General features: G+C 37.2%; 1 protein-coding gene across 1 annotated transcript; it reads left to right on the top strand.

The window, feature by feature from the left end:
• The first annotated feature begins 14,741 nt into the window (after positions 1-14,741).
• LOC116151897 (olfactory receptor 9G1-like) lies at positions 14,742-15,739 on the top strand. Its single transcript, XM_031447389.2, is given in 2 exon segments — positions 14,742-15,345; positions 15,347-15,739. Coding segments are annotated over 2 exon segments (918 nt in total). The 5' UTR covers positions 14,742-14,820.
• The last annotated feature ends 2,998 nt before the right edge of the window (positions 15,740-18,737 follow it).

Genomic DNA, 18,737 nt, shown 5'->3' with positions numbered 1-18,737 from the left:
CATTCATACATTCATTTGTCCATTCTTTTTTCTTTCTTTCTTCTTTTTATAAACTATATTTTTGGTAATCAAGTATGTACCATATGCTGAGCCTGTTCTATTAAACACAACAGACATTTTGATACTCTCATAAAACCTCACAGTCCAGTGGGAAGCTGAGATGAAGGAAGCATTCTGATTCCTGAAGGAACAGGGACTCATGAAGAAGACATTTGAAGAACCAAGTAGATGCAGGTCATGAAAAAGACTACTTCATGCAAAGCATCATTTTTCAAATACTATTAATTTGCATATAATATATTTTAGACAGCTTCCTTATCTTTTGACTTAAACAGGGATTTTTGAATCAAATAAATCATGAACTGGTAAACTAAGTGATCTAAAATATGAAGTCCTGGAGTAAAGGAGGGATGAGCCTGGAGACAGGAGAGAGGAGTTAAGTCACAGTCCTGTTTACACCAAGGGTAGGAAGGAAGGGTGGTTACAGAACTCCCTTCCAGGCCCTCCAAACAATGGTTAGAAAGTCCTGCTGAAAATAAACTGTTTCAGTAATGTTTAGGGGTGATTATGATGACAGCAAAGGACATCCACAGTGAGTTTCTGAGTTGACAACAAGGCGGCACACCATCAGATCATGGGACTAGTGGGGAAGCACGCAGAATCTGGAGAGCTGAAATCACATGCCTAGTTCCACCACATGCCAGCTGGGAGGCTTTCCTTGCACAAGTCACATGGCCAGTCTGTGCTTAACTTTCTTTATCTGCAGGAAAGGGGCAAGAGTGACATCCTCATACGCAGAGTTGATGGTCGAGGTAAATGAGGTAATACATGTAAATCCCAATAACCTAAAAATAAAGATCCCCTTCATTAGTGGATCTTTGTTACATGTGCAGAACAGGAATTATTGGCACTCCTCATCCCCTTCCCAGGCCAATGATGGAGACACTAAGACTTTAAGACAGTAAACTTGTCCAAAATCACTTGAAAAATTTCTGAATATATATGCAAGCACCCACAATAAACATGTATATAATATATCTATATTTATATCTATAGTAGTAAAACCAGGACAAAAATAAAGTCTTGGTTCCAGAGGCATGCATGCTTATGTAGAATTTGTTCCCATGAAGGAACATAAATATATTGGTTCAACATTTAAACACTCTGTAGTTTGATGACTCAATCAAAAAGATAGTCTCATGGTTTCTTCAAATGCACAGTTTCCTCAAAGAGCATTTTTAGCCACTTTACAGCTGAAACTCCTCAAAGCCAGCTTGACTCTATTCAATTGTCAGTTTTTCAGGATATAAATCTGTTTTTGTTTCTATAAGAACACACAGAACTTCATCTCCCTCATAAAGACAAGAGGAATAAAGACACATTTGTAAATAAATATAATGCCCATAGTACAAAGCAAACCCACCAAATTAAATATGGGTTTGCAGAAGCCCTGGATGTTTTGTAATTACCAGTAGATTCTATATAATCATCTCAATCAAACAGGAATCACTGAGTAAACTGTACACCCTCCATTTCACTTCACAAGATGAAAGCCACTGTTGCCACATGCCTTCTTGTCTGTCTGGAAAACTCCTAATGAATATTTTACATACTAAGCATACATGACATCCTCTTTGAAACTCTCCCTCATTTAACTCACCCAGAGTTAATCAGAGTCTCCTCTGCTGAACCACTTCCATCCTTTAACATACTCCATTGTTGCACATGTGGGTGTATGTGTATGTGAATAAAAATGTATTAGCCGATCTTGCCAATTGACTTTGGGTTTCTAGGGATCCTGTAGGTCTTATTTATATTTTTTGCATTCCTTAGTACATAGTAAGCACTCTGGACAATGACAATCAGAATATAATTCTGACTCCATCATTTCTCTGCTGGGTCAGTTTGTAAGTTTCCAAACTTCTCTAAGCCTCATTTTCTCACATGTGAAATGGGAACTCTATTAATCCACAGAATTATCTTGAGGATTACATTAGAAAGTACATCTAGTAATTTACCACAGTATCTGACACATAGTGAAAATATTATAGTAACAATATTACATAAATGTCACATTATGCAGTTTGCTAGAAATATACTTGTGCTCTAAGAGCAGAGGAATATTAGACACAATCACATCAGCAGTACTTGATGTATCACTGCAGAGGTGTTCAGAGCCTGCACAAACTCACACACTCCATATGCATGTTTAGTATTGCCAAAGTTTGTGATTTCATTGGTTATCAGCTCATCAATCAATGAAACTTACTGTTAAAAAAATCAACGTAAGAACTAAGAAGTTTAAGGACTAAGAGTAAAGAGAGCGTAGGGACGATTCTGCTCCCTCCCTCACTAAGGAAGAATAATTGGTAGGACTACCAGGAAGACCCTAAATATTTTTCTAATGAATCCACCTCTGAGTTATGAAAATATGCTAGAAAAGGGATGACCATTTGAAGAAAAATACCACTTACAGTGTTTATAAATTGCCAATGTTCATAGAAGCACTGTTTATAATAGCCAAGACATGGAAACAACCTGAATGTCCATCAACAGATGACTGGATAAAGAAGCTGTAGTATAGTTATATAATGGAATAAACTCAGCCATAAAAAAACAAAAATAAAATAATATCATTTCCAGCAACATAGACGGATCTGGAAATTGTCATTCTAAGTGAAGTAAGCCAGAAAGAGAAAGAAAAAATATCATATAATATCACTTATATGTGGAATTTAAAAAAAAAAAAAAAGCCAAACTTATTTACAAAACAGAAACAGATTCACAGACATAGAAAACAAACTTATGTTTACCAGATGGGACGAGGGTGGGAAAGGATAAATTAGGAGTTTGAGATTTGCAGATGTTAACTAATATATATATAAAAGATAAACAACAATTTTATATTGTGTAAAACAGGGAACTATAGTCAATATCTTGTAGTAACTTCTGGTGAAAAAGTATATGAAAATGAATATATGTACGTTCATGTATGACTGAAGCATTGTTCTGTACACCAGAAATTGACACAATATTATAAACTGACTATATTTAAATAAAAAAAAAATTAAATTGCACCGTAGATGATAATGTACCACTTACTGTGAATTAGTTTCACAAATCCTCTTGAACAAAAGATTGGGATCTGGTTTTAACAGCACATGGGAGAGAAAGAGGAAACTATGACAGCAGGGGCTCCTGGAAGGCCCTGCTCTAAGAGAGGCCAACAATGCCATGTAGCAAAACATAATAAAAGTTAATCAATTCTGATGCTTAGTAGAGACAATAAAATCATCTTTCCACCCTCTCGTCCCAAGAAAAAACCTTTCTCTGTGGAAAGGAAAAAAAAAAGTCACTAAAAGAAATCAAATGCTACCTATTATAATTCTCTATTACATGACAAAGGTGTGTAAATACTTTGCTGGTAGTAAATCACATCTTTACAATGACTGCAATGTATTTATATCCATTTTAAATATGAGAAAATTGAAGATCCTAGAGATTATACACCTGTCTCAAAGTCAGGACACATGGCAAAACCATAATTTCTACTTGAGTTGAACTTTTTCCAAAATGTCCTTTAGTTAAATAACTGATAGTTTTATTTTACTATTGCTGTTGTTTTTGTAATATTTTAGTAAGCAATTGTAATCATAGGCACAAGAGATAAAAAACACCCTAATGTCATAATGATGTGTAGAAATAATCTGTTTCATACCTGTCTTTACCATAGTCATGCAAAAAAAGCCCATGAAAGACAGAATAGACATGATATGCACATGCAAAAAATATATAATTTCATAGAGATACAAATAAATCTTCTCCTATAATAACCACAAATGAGATACTGCTATAATACAACTCAGCCCTTTTATAGATTAAAAAGAGAGTTAATGAATGCATACAGAGTAAAATCCCTAAGTCACCTGAGTTTCCTCATTTTAGGACGTTAGGCTGAATTTTAGATTGCTGAGGGACAATGTCCCAGACCAGTAATTAAAATGTAATGAGTTGTTCTGAGGGATTCCTGGCTGATGTGGGTGTTACTTGCTCCCTCTCTTCTCCCTCCCGAGTGTGAAACTTCGCCATGATTAAACCATGCCTTCCAAGTGACCTCAGTGTTCTCATCCTGGAGTGTAGAGATGTTTATGATCCTTATATATATTCAATTGTCCACATAGCAAATTCAAACTCTAGGGTCTCTTCTCCCCAATCACAGCAAACTCTGGAACCATCTTCAACTGCATAGCTAGAAAACACAAACTTTTTATAAGGAAACAGTAAGGCCAGAAGGGGCACTACCAGTTTGGTGAGCTCAAACATATCATGTCACTTTCATAAGCCTCGGTTTATTCATTTTTCAAATGGGTGTTAAAGTATCTACACCACTGCATTGCGCCCCTGTCGTGGAGCTCAAGGGAAGAAAAGGAGGAAGAAAGGAAGGGAATAAAAAGCAAAAGGTTAATATTAATTAAGTCTTTTCAATGTACAAAGAGGCAGCTGAGTCAAATAATGCATCCAAATGACAGTGTAACTTAATCTCAATATTCTAAAATCCTGGATGCAGTGGAGTTGGTTGCTGTCCCTTATTTATTTAATATCAATGCCCAGGACTTATTCTGAGTTAGAATCTCTGCAGACAGAACTCAGATATATGTATTTTCCCAAAGCTCCCCAGGGGAGCCCTTGAAACCTTATTTTCCCAATATTTCTACTGGAAAAGGACACAATTGTGGATTTAGACAAACCTAAGACCCAAATCTGTATTCTTTTAAGGAGTTCCATGTTGTTACTTCCATTTTTTCCCTACCTTATTCCAACTTTTAAGAACTGTTGTGTGAAAACAATCTAAAATTTACAACCTCCACCAAAGCCTTTTTGGAACATCCAGTTCCACTTTGCCTTCTTCACGAAGCTGAGGACTCCAGGACTGGATCCCCACTGGGTGTCATCCCCCTGAGGCTGCACTGTAGTAGGAGCTGCTCAGTGGGCAAAGGAGAAACAGCACATGGCAGACATGGCATCCTGTAAGAGACGCTTTCTCACATGAGTCTCACAACTCCGGGAAACAAAGGGGGCTCCGCTAGGATGAGATCTGATAGGAGCAGATCACTTGGCCTGTTCTGTGTCATTCATAAATCATGTGAAAAGCACATAAACACTGGTGAGATTGCCTTAAACTAAGAAAACATCTGCACGTCTCAGACTACCCTTCTTCTGTGTTAAACGGAGACGACCCATTGCACTCCATGAGGTGCTGCAAGTGCAAATTTGGGTCCTTAATCTGTATCCCTAACACTACTCACCTAAAAGAATAAAACATTCTTGGAGGACAGCTCAATCCATGTTTTTAGAGTGAGAGGACAAATAGTATGTGCCTAAATATTCTGTTGTGTCTAGAAAACATGGATGCTTCTACAAATGATAGAGTCAGAAACAAAAGAAACTAACTTCAAGAGTCTCATGCTGGTGACCTTGTGACGTCCTGGAGATATATATATATATTATTAATTAATATATATATTAATCATGATAATAACCAAAATAATATTTTCAGTTGTAATATATTGAACCAAAAAAAAAAAAAAAAAAAGCCAAGGATGTCTAGGATTCTCAAAAAATGAAAAATGTACACAGACAACATAAGAAAGGTAAATATAGTAGATCATTTCATTTTGATTGCATTTTTAAACATTTTTTATTGAGTTATAATCATTTTACAATGTGTCAAATTCCAGTGTAGAGCACAATTTTTCAATTATACATGAACATACATATATTCATTGTCACATTTTCTTTTCACTGTGAGCTACCACAAGATCTTGTATATATTTCCCTGTTGACTGCATTTTAAAAGTGTGTTTTGACTAAATATATAGTGCATAGAAACAGAAACTCAAATAAATATAGATACATTAATTTTTTGGCATAAGCAGCAAATCATAAATATAAAGACCCATTTTCCAAGCAGTTCCAGTAAAATTGGAAGCTCTACAAAAAACAAGAACAGTCAGCACTGACAAATGCTACTACTAATAATAATCAGTAACGGTTGTCACACAGAAGAGCCAAGTTGAGACAAAGTTATTAGATAATAGTTGCTAAATGAAAGCTAATTATGCGGACTCAATTTCTGATATAATAGATGAAGATGGAATACACTTATTAATTAATTAGAATAATTAATAAATTATTAGAATAAAGTTCTACAATTATAATAAAGTTATTACAAGATTAAATTATTCATGAGTAATTCTCATGTATTAAATTAATACAAAATAGTAACATAAAACAGGTTTCTTAATGTTGGCTGAGAAATAAAAAACAATTTTAGTGGGAGAAATCATTATTAAAAAAAAGCAAAATTTTGTTTAAAGTGGTGGATATAAAAGTCAGATTGACTTTATAATTTTATTCAAAAAAATTTAACCATTTGATATATTGCTCCTGTTTTATTTACTTTAGGAAGGCTGTTTGATTTTCCAAATAAGAAATCACTGCTAGCCTGTGAAGATTTTTACTCATTTTTATCTTGTAAGTTTACCTCAACTACAGGGAAGGTCCAAATAATATTACTAAAACACAAAAAGATTACAAATAAGCATATAAATATTCTTAGTAAACCACAACAGTAAATAGAGGCATAATGAAGAAATTAATTAAGCCTATGGTACTGATGTTATCCACATGTTTTGCCATCATTTCATCAGGGATATTTTTCTCTTCAGTCAGTAGTAAACAGTTCAAAAGAATCAGTCAGACTGAATGCTTAATTGTAGTTCTTGAGGACACACAGTGAATTCCTGAATCTCACATGGGTGCACCTGTGTTGATAACCTTGGTTTGAATAATCCTTATATTTCATTCTCCTTGGTTTACCACTTTTAGAAGCCAATCGCATGCTTTCTAGATTCTTACTAATAGAGATTAATGAAATCTCATAACATTTTTTAGTGTGTATTTCCTCTAAGAGCAAGTATTTGATTTCATCATCTGGGCTAAGCAATACCCAGCTTTCACTGCAGAGGCAATGTGGAGGGGAGAGGGTGGGTGCTGAGGAGAATCACGTGAGTTCATAAGGCAACTCCCTGAGTACAGTCATTAGAAGAGTTTTGTACAGAGAAAATCTGACTCTCTGAGGTGGGGGAAGCTAGGAACTGCCTCTTCAGGCAAAGATTTTTGTTTTTAGCTCCATTCTTGTCTGCCTCATGTCCCTAACCCATTATTTTATGACCTCAATTCTTCCCTCCATCAGTTCCTTTCCCTTACCATAAACCATGTGGTGATGTTTGGAGTTTGATTGGTATTGCTTGTCTGCAGTCCTTATAATCAAGCCCTGGCTTGGACCTCAATCATATCTTTCCTAAGGGACCTAAGGAGATGAGAAACTCCTTCAAACCTACTGTTGAGGCTTTCCAAGTGCCCTTTCATGTTCGCAGAAGGATAGTCACAGTTTTCAATTCAGAAGACCCCGTAATTTCTACAACCAGTATTATGGTCACCATCAGTGCTACAACGAACTCATCTTTCAGTGATTGCTCTCCAGTTGCAGACATGCTATGACGTTACTAATGATCATTTAAATTATCATGATTCTACCACTTGCCAGGGCTCCCCAGTGTCCCATTTCTCTGGCAAGTGATATATTTGCTCATTCTTTAAATGTGCAAGCAAACTAATCCCAGAGGCCCAGCTTAAAGGTTTGATTCCAGGGCTACAGCTAATGCTAATTATGTCACCACTCAGAGACCAAATGGCCCACTCAAATTGGGCAATCTGAGAATTTAATAAAGGGAATATCTATAAATATGTGAACAGAATATGGGAAAATGACAAAGGATAGACTCATTCTTTGACACAACATCATACTACATCTAGGCCTGAAGGGAGAAGGGGAAACAGCAGTTACCAGAGCCCAGAGAGAGAAGGAGAGTCTGCAGTGAGAGAAACGAGATAAAAGCCAGGACGGTGGTCTAGGGATTAATGGGGCCATCACCACCTGTGCAGGGACAGAGTCTGGAAATAAGCGTTCCGAACCCAGCGTTTTCTCTCATTTTAGTTTCTCTCTCCATTGTCCATCTTACGTAATACAGTTCATTAAGGTTAGTTTCCTGGAAACCAGAGAACAGGATGGCAAAGAATGGCAGCTGATCTAGAAGGACAAATGGAAGATATCTAAGCACCTCACAGATATATTGATACCTATGTGTTTATTAATATTCAGTTGTACATAGTGAACATATGCCTTCTATATACATATTTGGATTCAGCAAAACTCAACACAGAATGTGAAGGAAAATTATGGTTGAATATATCTATCACTGGGGAAATCTCAGTCTCCAAACAAAACCTGTCTAAGTCTTATTAAGTAAGATTGACCTGACTTTGTCAATGCATAGTTTTGCTTTAATTGACTTTTTGCCATTCCCCCAAGCTACAAAACCATGAGGAATTCCAAGAATGTAAAACCCTTGGGATAGACTGTTATCAAAGATTCTGGAACTCACCGATTTAAATATTAGAATGTCGGGATGAGGTCTTGCTACATAGCCTGGTAAGTTGTGTGATTCAGATTTACTGTTGGCACAGAAATCTTTGTTTTACTCCCACAAAAACTCAACAGTCATTTCCATTCTGTTATGACAGGAGCCTCAAAACTTCCTTTTTATACCTCACAATCATTCTATGGCAGTTTCTGAAACTGAGTAAAAAGGGAGACTGGGCTTTCCCAACTATTTGTGGTGAGAAATGACAACTTACATTAAGGGGAGGAATGAAAAATAAAACTATAATTGACACAAAAAATGCAAAAAACAATTGCCATTAAGAACTATTTACCACAGGAATAAGCTTTTGTGACTAACACAAGAGCCCTAGGGGACAGCAAACTAAAGAAAGCCATCTACACTCAGGCTCAAAATAATGAAAAGTCCAATTAAAAAAAAAATTTATCCCAGGGGGATAGGAAGACAAAAGATGCATTTAAAATGAATGTTGGACAGCAGCTTAGCATTACTGCCAAGTGGTCATAGCCTTCCAGTTGAGACTGACTGGGAGAGAACCCCTTTCTTAAGGTAAAACTTTTAACCTGTGACTTAGCATCCATGTTTAAGCCTAAAGGGAAACACGGTGAAAATGTGTGCACTGTTTCATTTGTGTGTGTTTTTGTTGTGGACTTGAGCATTTTCAGCTGAGATCCACAGAATTCAGGATTAGGGCCTGATGCTTAAGAAATCAAGGGTTATTTTTCCCTTTCTCTTCAAGATGTGACTAACAGCAAGAATACCTAAAAGGAAGGAGGATTTAAGTCATGGCAGGGGAAGGTTTAGGAGGGATTTGCTGTGGGAGAAAGAACATAGAACGTGGAGTCAGAGGCACCTTGTCTCAGACTCAGCCATGCCACTGATTTGGTTTATAATCGCTGGTGGCCACTTCGAGTCTCTAGGAGGGTGCCTCTTTCTTCATCGCCTAATCCTGACATTGGCAGGAATGGAGTAGAGTGTTTAAGCACTCATTAATCAGCCTTGCTCTGCACATGCTGATGCCTGCAGTGGTAGCTGCCTCCCTAACGCCACCAAGATTTTAGCCACAGCCACTGACACTTCAAGCATCTTAATGTTGGTCTAGGTGAAGACGTTGCCTTTGAGGATTTTGTGAATGTGGCATGAAAATACCTCTGAAGTCTCATCTAACGTCATGCCAACAAATACGCTGCATACTCCTGATGGATCTGATGGACTTTGACAGTTCCTCCAGCCTCCATTCCATTTCCAGTTTCAGTGCCTTGGCGGCTGTGCCTTTTGGCAGAAACGTCTTCCTCCGATGTGGTAACTGTCCATGCATCTTCAAACTCATAAACATGTTTCTCCCTCCTGTGAAAAATGTCTCATCACACACACAACACTTCCTTCTTTGCCCCTAGCAAGCTCTCCATCCTGGCCTGCCTCTCACTATCTGGTACAACAGGTAGTTCCACCATAACTTGTTGTATTTGTTTACAAAGATGTGGTGCCTCCCAGTAAACTCCACCTTCTTAAGGCCATGCCCCATACTTCAGTTCTATCACTTTCCACAGTACCTGGCAGAGTATCTGGAATAGAGTAAATGCTGGATAACTAGGACTATCTGGGGACAGATGATTAGCACAGAAATAGCTTTAATCTTCCCTGTACGAGTCTTACATTTTGTGACTTTGAACAATGCATGTAGAATCATTTCTATGTCTCATATAACCCACATCTAAAATGGGCATAATGATCATATTTATTTCACAAGATTACTGTGAAAGTTAAAATGCAATGACTTTTAAGCACTCAGTGTGGTGTCTGATGCATACTGAGTACTCAATAAATATTACTTATATAAATAATGGAGAAACTTGACAAGTTGCTTTTAAGGACATTAGCCAATATGACAGGCTTCTTGCCATTTAAAAGTTGGGCAATGAGTTGAGGAAGAGTGAGGCCGGATATGCTTGGTGCAGAGCCTGTGTTTATAAACGCTCGGGGTAAGTGCAGTCCGCTTTTGAAGCACTATTATCTCAGCTGAATGGAGACTCAAGCATTAAGTCTCTGAGGCACATTTGGTGTAAGGGGAAGACTATGAATTTTTTAATCAGATCACCTTGGGTTCAAACCCTGACTGCACTTCCCTGGGCAAGTTAATTAACTGACCTGATCTATTTCCTTGTCTGAAGTAGAAACGGCAATTCATTCTCCATAGGTGTTTGACAACTAAATAAAGACCCCAGGAAGATGTTTTACAAAAAGTAGTTTCTCAAATGTAGTAATTAGCATCATCAATTTTTTAACGCATTCTCTTCATTGGCACTGAGGTTAACACACTTTTTGGTTAGTTGCCTTTCAGAGACTTTCCAAGCTATGAAACCCTGAGGTGCTTAAAGATCAAATACACTGGGGAACTTGAATAAAGATAAGTCATCCGGACCCATGGTGTCCTCCTTTGTTGGCTGTGACTACGACAACTGCCGGTAAGTGTTCCGGTCCTGGGAGAGGTGAACAGAATGTTTCTGTACTTATAGACAGGACTGGCGGTAAATGGAAGAGACACAGGACTCTGACGGAAGATCATTTGGAAGCCATGAGTAAGTGTTTATCTGATGCTACATGTGTGAGGTGCTTACCTGTGACAGCATGAGTCTCTCAGAATTATCCTACCGGTTTTTAGTTAGGGTGTTGTAACCAAAAAGAGAAGGACCCACGGAGCCCACAAACAACTGTTACTCTAATGTCAGATATTAAGGGAGGTGACTTAGTGGTTAAGCGCCAGGTCCCTGGAGTAAGACAACACCACTTACTAATTGTGTAATGACTAACTACTCATGAAAACTCAGTTTGGGCCTCTGTAAAATTATTTCTGTTAATCCTTAAATATACCCATGATGGACAAATAAAATAATGGGAATAAATAAACTAATGCCTATGAAACATTGAGCTCAGTACTTGACTCAGAGTAAAGTATTCAAAATGCTCAGATATTATTTTTATGTGTGATAACATTCTAGCACAAATGCGAGAATCATAAAACAAATGGAAACAGAAGTTATTAAGTTTAAGGTTTGGTACAAGAGTTTTCAACTTTTTCTCACAGGAAACCCCTTTTAGTTCTCCTGGGTCCGTGTTTTCAAAGACTGCTCCATCGCCAAACTATTCTCAGTTTGTATTGACGTTACTCAACTTAGAATAAACAGCCCACAAAACGTCATAGTAAATGTACAAATTTAAATGAGATAAACACTGAGCTGATACACATTTTGCATCAAAAGCAGGTGGGAAAGATGATATTCTACTGAAGGGGAAAGAGAATACATTGAATTAACAAGAAATATGTAATACTAGAGAGTGAGCAGCACTAGGGAGAGTAATAAAGTAGAAGGGGGTATAAGAACTTCAGGGAAGTGGAGTGCACCATGGTGATCAGGGAACACCTGGAAAGGGGTAATGCGAGTGGCAACTGACCCCTGAGAAAAGGGAGGGGATTCTCTATAAAGACACCGAGGAAGGGCATTCTATCCACGGGGAAGAGTAACTGTCAAGGGCTCTGAGTGAAACCAGTTTATTCTAGGAGTTGAAAGGAGGGCAGCATTGCTACTAGGGTGAAGCGGAGTGAACTGTGAAGGAGAGAACAGGAGGGGCCGGGAGCAGAAAGCTAAGAAGCTTGTACATCTCTGTAAGGATTTGGACTTTTACTCTGAATAAACTGTGAAGTCATTGGAGTGTTTGAAGAAGAGTAACGTGATCTGACAGGTGTTCTCACAGGATCACTCTGGCAGTCTTGTCGAGAGACTCAGCAGGGTAAGGACGGAAGTGGGGAGGAAACGGGAAGACCATCACGAAGCTCTGCAGTGATGCAGATGTGAGATAACAGTGGTTCAGTGCAGGGCTGAACCACCGGAGCTGGGAAAGTGGGTCAGGTTCTGGGTATATTTTGAAGGTAGAATCAAGAAGTCACTGATTAGTCAACTACAGAGCAAAAGACAAACAAGGGTCAAAAATATCCACTGATTATCCTTAAACTGACACGATGCCACTTACTACAGTGGAGAAGTCTGAGAGCAAAGCAGTCTAGGATGGACTATTGGAAACTAATTTTTTCCTGACCTTCCCAGTGGACATCGTGTAAGAGATGTTAAGCAAGAATTTGGATCCATGAATCTGGAGTTCAGAGAAGAGGCATGGTCAGGAAGAAACAGATAGACACACACACACACACACAAAGCAGGGGGAGGACCTCACATGTGAACAGCACTTAAAGTCATTAGACTAGATGGTCCACCAGAGTGACTGTGGATGGAAAAGAGGAGAGATTCAAGGGTTGATTCCGGGGCATTCCAAAATTCAAAGCTAGAGGCCATAACACCAAAGCTACTGGAAAACAAGTAGCTTTAGAAGTAGAAGAAAACCCGGGCAGGTCTGATGACCTGGAAACCAAGTGAAGAGAGTGTTCCTAGCAGGAAGAATGGATAAAGCACGTCAAAAACTGCTAGTAGATCAAGTCAGATGAGAACCAAAGCACCAACACTGAATTCAGCTGTGTGTGATTTTGAACCCACACAGGGACCTTTAGAATAGAAGTGGTAGCAAAGGCCTCAGAGGGACAGTCTGATAGAGTCCTACATTTTAATCAGAAGTAGGTTATAGTAACACTAATACTGAGTCTTGGACAAACAGTGTTTTTATAAGTTCAAGATGGCGAGCATACACATCACTGTCATATTCACTGAAAATTTTGTTTATTTAGCTACAAAACAACTTTGGTTGGTGGGAAGTCAGTGTGACTGAACTGTTCCTTCAATGCATGGATGCACAGACACTAGATGTATTCCTGTCTATCCACTTCAAGAGCACAGCTGGAGTCTGTGTGCAGGGAATCCTGAAGAAAGTGAGCACATTTCTGTGTCATTGGATGGAATGCTGAGTCTTGTGGTCATATCCTAAGATATGTAATTTTTTGCCTAATTGTTATTAATATAAAAATTCTTGATAAAAACATTATAGTGCATTAAAAGTTTTAAATAACTTGTAAGTTAATTCTCCTATAATGCTTACGTACTACATATGAATTGCTTACATCTAAAGTTGACTATTTACATACAAATAAAAATAGATTTTAAAAAAGTTTATTCTGTATAGCACAGGTAACTATATTCAATATCTTGTAATCATCTTTAATGAAAACTGTGAAAATGAATATATGTATGTATATGCATGACTGAGGCACTATGCTGTACACTGGAAATTGACACACTGTAACTGACTGCTTCAATAAATATTTTTAATAAAATAAAATAAAACTGGCTATTTAGATTATTGTCAAATATATTTTTATTGATAGAATAAGGAAAAAATAGTTAATCCTTTGCCTTTTATAATCCCATCTTTGTATATTATTTTCCTGCATACATTTCCTCCACCAAATTGTATACATTCACTTTATATTCTTATAATCTGAGTATTCTCTTATCCCTATAATTATTATTATGACAAGAATTTATAGGGATTCAGGGTGTCACAATATGCAGAAGTGCTAAAAGAAAAATGCTTGATTTTTTACAAAATACATTAAAAATAGGTGATGTTCAGAGTTCCAGATACAAACAAGTAACACTTTAAGCTAAGAAATCACACATTTAGCAGTAAAGTAGACTGGCATGATGAAGAAGGCTAAAATACAAGAAAATAGAAATTATAAGTACATCCTTCCTTTATTTGAACAATCATTCCTAAGGTGGAGGGGGGAACATTAACCAACTTCAGACTTTTGGAACTGCATATCTAAAGTCATTAAACAAGTGAGCCATCAGACTGAGGTGGCTCTTATTTATATCTTGATAATGATTGTAAGCAAAATAAAACATTAAGCCAGAGTTAAGGACCTTGAATCCCAGAAAATGAAACTTAAGAAGCACCAATCACAAAGAGCCAGCTAGGGTTTCCCAAACTTGTCAACCACTTAATCTATAGCCAATCAAATGATTGTTTTGCTTTGATCTGTGTCTTTTCTGTAAAAATATCTCTCCTAGCTTTTCTCCTGGGGTACTCAGAATTAATTTGATAGCTGCCTGATTCAAATAGGTGTTGGCTCAAATAAACTATTGAAAGATTAATGTACCTAAATTTATCATTTAACAATATATATAATTGTAAAGTCTAAGTGGTTTATTACAAAATGAAAATGCTTTCTAAAATGAAAAATTACACTGTTGGTCATAGATTATTTCACATATTTTCTATGTATACAGGACAGTGATTTAAACTGAATTCTCATTTTTTTCTCTTCTTAGGTGAGATTCCAATAACCATGGAGAGAAGCAATGACACAGTGACTGAGTTCATCCTGCTGGGCTTCACAACAGACCCTGTGATGCAGCTGGTCCTCTTTGTGGTGTTCATTGGTGTCTACTTTGTGACCCTGGTGGGAAACATGATCCTCATGGTGTTGATCTGTAATGACTCAAGGCTGCACACACCCATGTACTTTTTCTTTGGGAATCTGTCTTTCCTGGATCTCTGGTATTCGTCTGTCTACACTCCAAAGATCCTAGTGACCTGCATCTCTGAAGACAAGAGCATCTCCTTTGCTGGCTGTGCAGCTCAGTTCTTCTTCTCTGCTGGGCTGGCATACAGTGAGTGTTACCTGTTGGCTGCCATGGCTTATGACCATTATGTGGCCATCTCAAAGCCACTGCTTTACTCTCAGGCCATGCCCATTAGGCTGTGTGCATTCTTGGTAGCAGCCTCATACCTCGGTGGCTTTATTAACTCTTCCATCATTACCAAAAGAACTTTTACCATGAACTTCTGTAATGACAACATCATTGATGAATTTTTTTTGTGATCTGCTTCCCCTGGTGAAGCTGGCTTGTGGCAGGAAGGATGGCTACCAGGCTGTGCTGTACTTTGTCCTGGCCTCCAATGTCATCACACCTTCTGTGCTCATACTGGCTTCCTACCTCTTCATCATCACCACCATCTTGAAGATCCACTCCACCCCGGGTCAGCTCAAAGCCTTCTCCACCTGCTCCTCCCACCTGGCCTCTGTCGCCTTGTACTATGGCTCCATTCTCTACATCTATGCTCATCCACGATTGAGCTATTCTTTGGACAGGGACAAAATAGTTTCTACATTTTACACTGTGTTGTTTCCCATGTTGAACCCCATGATCTATAGCCTGAGGAATAAGGATGTGAAAGAGGCTCTGAATAAACTCCTCAAATAAATCAAGATTCTTTCCTTTTAGGAGATCCAGAGACAATATTTGATCAGGTTATTATATTTTAAGAAGAGCTGCCATTTTATTCTATTAGGGGCAAGAATTCTTACAATGCCAGTTAAAGAATTTGCACCCTTAATGCATGGCAATTCAAGAGAATTAAAATGAGAAAATCAGGGCAATTTAGGAGATAAAATTTAGGTATAAAATATAAGAATTTGTTTTGAATTTCATAGTACTCTAAATTAAAAACAACCAAAAAAACTTAAAATCAAACCCTCTTCTCTACCTTCATAAAGTGACAGAATAGCCCTCTCTTTAGCATGAGAGCATTTCTGACTGATTGGTATATATAGAATAGTATCCAATAGAAATAGGAGAATGCTGAATTAAGTTTTAACATTTTTATATGACTATTAACTACTTAAAATCATCACTTTCCATTCCCACAACAGAAATTCTAAAGCATTTTTACATGTATGTTTTTCCCCAGAGGCTTTAGCACAAAAGCCCAGAGGCACTCATCAAACATCCTTAAAACTATAATCAGCAAGCTTGATATCTCCAATCTACATGTCTCTTAAATATGTTCCTCAATAAGGAAAAATTGGTCAAGTTGCCATGGACACAATATTTGTGAATCACTGTATAACTCCCTATGCTTCTCTTTTATTTTATAGGAGTGAACCTACAAGGACTTCTACTTTCAAACTGTGACATTCATAGCATCAAGATTACAAGAATAAAATTACAATAATAAAAACTAAGTATAGTGAGGTTGAACAACTTAAGAAATAAGTCTACGAGTACACATTACTCAGAAGAGAAATTTATAGATGGATTTTATACACATAGTGGTCAAACAGAAGAGGAAATATGATGAGATGCATATAATTTTGATTTTTAAAAGTGAGACAATGTTAATGTAATTTATATCAACAAAAAGTGAAGAATGCCCTTTTTCTATTTGTATAAACAGTAACAGTAGCAACAAAAACATTCAAGAAAGTGAAATTTAAGCAAATATTCCCCCAAATTGTAGGAGACCCTCTCAGAGCAGGAAAAACCAATCAGCACTGGCCATGATACATATTAATCTGAAATTAAACCCATGGTGTATAATCCCTAGTAGTTGTAACACGTAGTAACCCAATAGGAACATGGCCCAATGGTGTAATTGGAAGATGCTTGGTTTAGGCAATGTTTTAAAAAGAAAAGCTATTAATGCCAACTTAGATTCTCATTTTCTAAAATCCCTTTCTCTATTTCCCACTAATAATAACGAAATTCCTATAAACTATATTCTTTTTAAGTGGTTAACAGATCTAACTGCTATAGTACAGTGACAGAAAATCAGGTATGTGATGTTGGTTACCTGAAAGTAGAAAATTCATCATTCCAGAGGGAAACATTAGTTACAAAAGGTAAAATTGATGTAATAGACCTATTCTTGAACATCCTAGTATTACAAATTCTGATATTTAACTACAAAAAGGATATTCAACTACTGATGAAAATTTTCTTTTCTAAAATAATTTCATTCTTTTAAGACGAACAACAAAGTCCTATTCTCAAAAAATTATCAATATACCCAGATACCATAAGTTTCACTGGTTTAAGCATATAATCATAATATTTTGTGTATTGACAAGTGATCTTAACTTCAAAATCAAGTCTAACATTACCAGGACCCTAGGTAGAAGGTAAAGTACAGCTGATGATAATCTTAGGAAGACATGAAAATACATAGTAATAATAAAACTATATTTCACATGGCACTGAAGTTTTAGAAAATGCTTTAGAATACGTTTAAATGTGGGATCAGTAGTAAGTATTTAAAGTGTTGTTGGCTACGTTTCATATGTAGTTTATAGTTATGAAACATTCTGAAGACTCTTCCATATTAATTTAAAATTATAGTAGAAATTCTTAAAGGCATTTTATCAAATCACAAATGAAGCTTAAAGTGTTAGAGTAGCTTCTAACTATGTCTTTCAGTATATGAGTATTAAGAAATATTTTTAAGTACCTATGTTTATGAGCGTTCTCCATGCAAAAAATGCCTCAGATTTACATGTTTTATTTTTAAAAACAAACACATGGTGATCCTTCACAGCATAGACGATGCCAGTGGGTACTTTCTACTAGTGGGACTTACGGTATCTCCAAAATTATACTATAGGGTTCTTCTATTCACATTCAGTCTTGTTTCTAGGAAAAAATAAGGAAAAAGAAGTGCAGTAACAGGGTCTGTACGGCTGAAATGTACAAAACTAACTACTATCATAAATTCTACTGCCATCGTAACAAAACAAATCTCTCTCTCTACCTCCCTTCTTGCATGGCTCTAGTCCCTTCACACTTTCTCAGCACCTCAGTTGAATGAGAATTACCGGGTAAGTTGTCCAAATTATGTTATTGTTAGAACTGGGTCTTTGATTATCTTGTTTTTATTTGTTTGTGGTACTTTTCCTTTGACAGAGAAGGCTAAGGGGATGCTAGGAAATGTGCTGCTGAATCCCCTGGGTTCCAGCCATGATACTTCTTGATCTCATTTTATAGCCTCCAATAATTTTTCTCTGGCGATTGGCATCAATAGCCCTGCCCAGCAGAGTGACCCCTATCAGTTCAATGCAGGAGGAGCCCAGCATGACCAGGGTACTTCTTGGATTCCAACTGGTCAGAGCACCTGAGGGTGTTTTGCTGGAGCATCATTCGGTCCTTGTGCACATAAGCTTCCAAATATATTGAGTGTGTGGTTATGGGCAGGGAAATTAAATTCCTATTGGGATATTTCATATAACAGTAAAAGAGACTGTGTTAGATGGATTCCTTTGGAGCAAACACCAAAGTGGAATTACATATGCATGAATAAATATTATTTGGGAAAATAACTGACTGTGTAAGAGAAAATGGAGAGGGAGCCAGCAGAAAAGAATGAATGCCACCAACATGATGCAAGTCTGGCTGCAAGTGAAGAAGAGATGGAAAGAAAGATGGGCAA

Source organism: Camelus dromedarius, chromosome 15 (genome assembly GCF_036321535.1).
Source record: "Camelus dromedarius isolate mCamDro1 chromosome 15, mCamDro1.pat, whole genome shotgun sequence".
Classification (NCBI taxonomy): domain Eukaryota; kingdom Metazoa; phylum Chordata; class Mammalia; order Artiodactyla; family Camelidae; genus Camelus; species Camelus dromedarius.
Note: the sequence above shows the minus strand (reverse complement) of the source record. Positions and strands in the feature narration are given on the sequence as shown.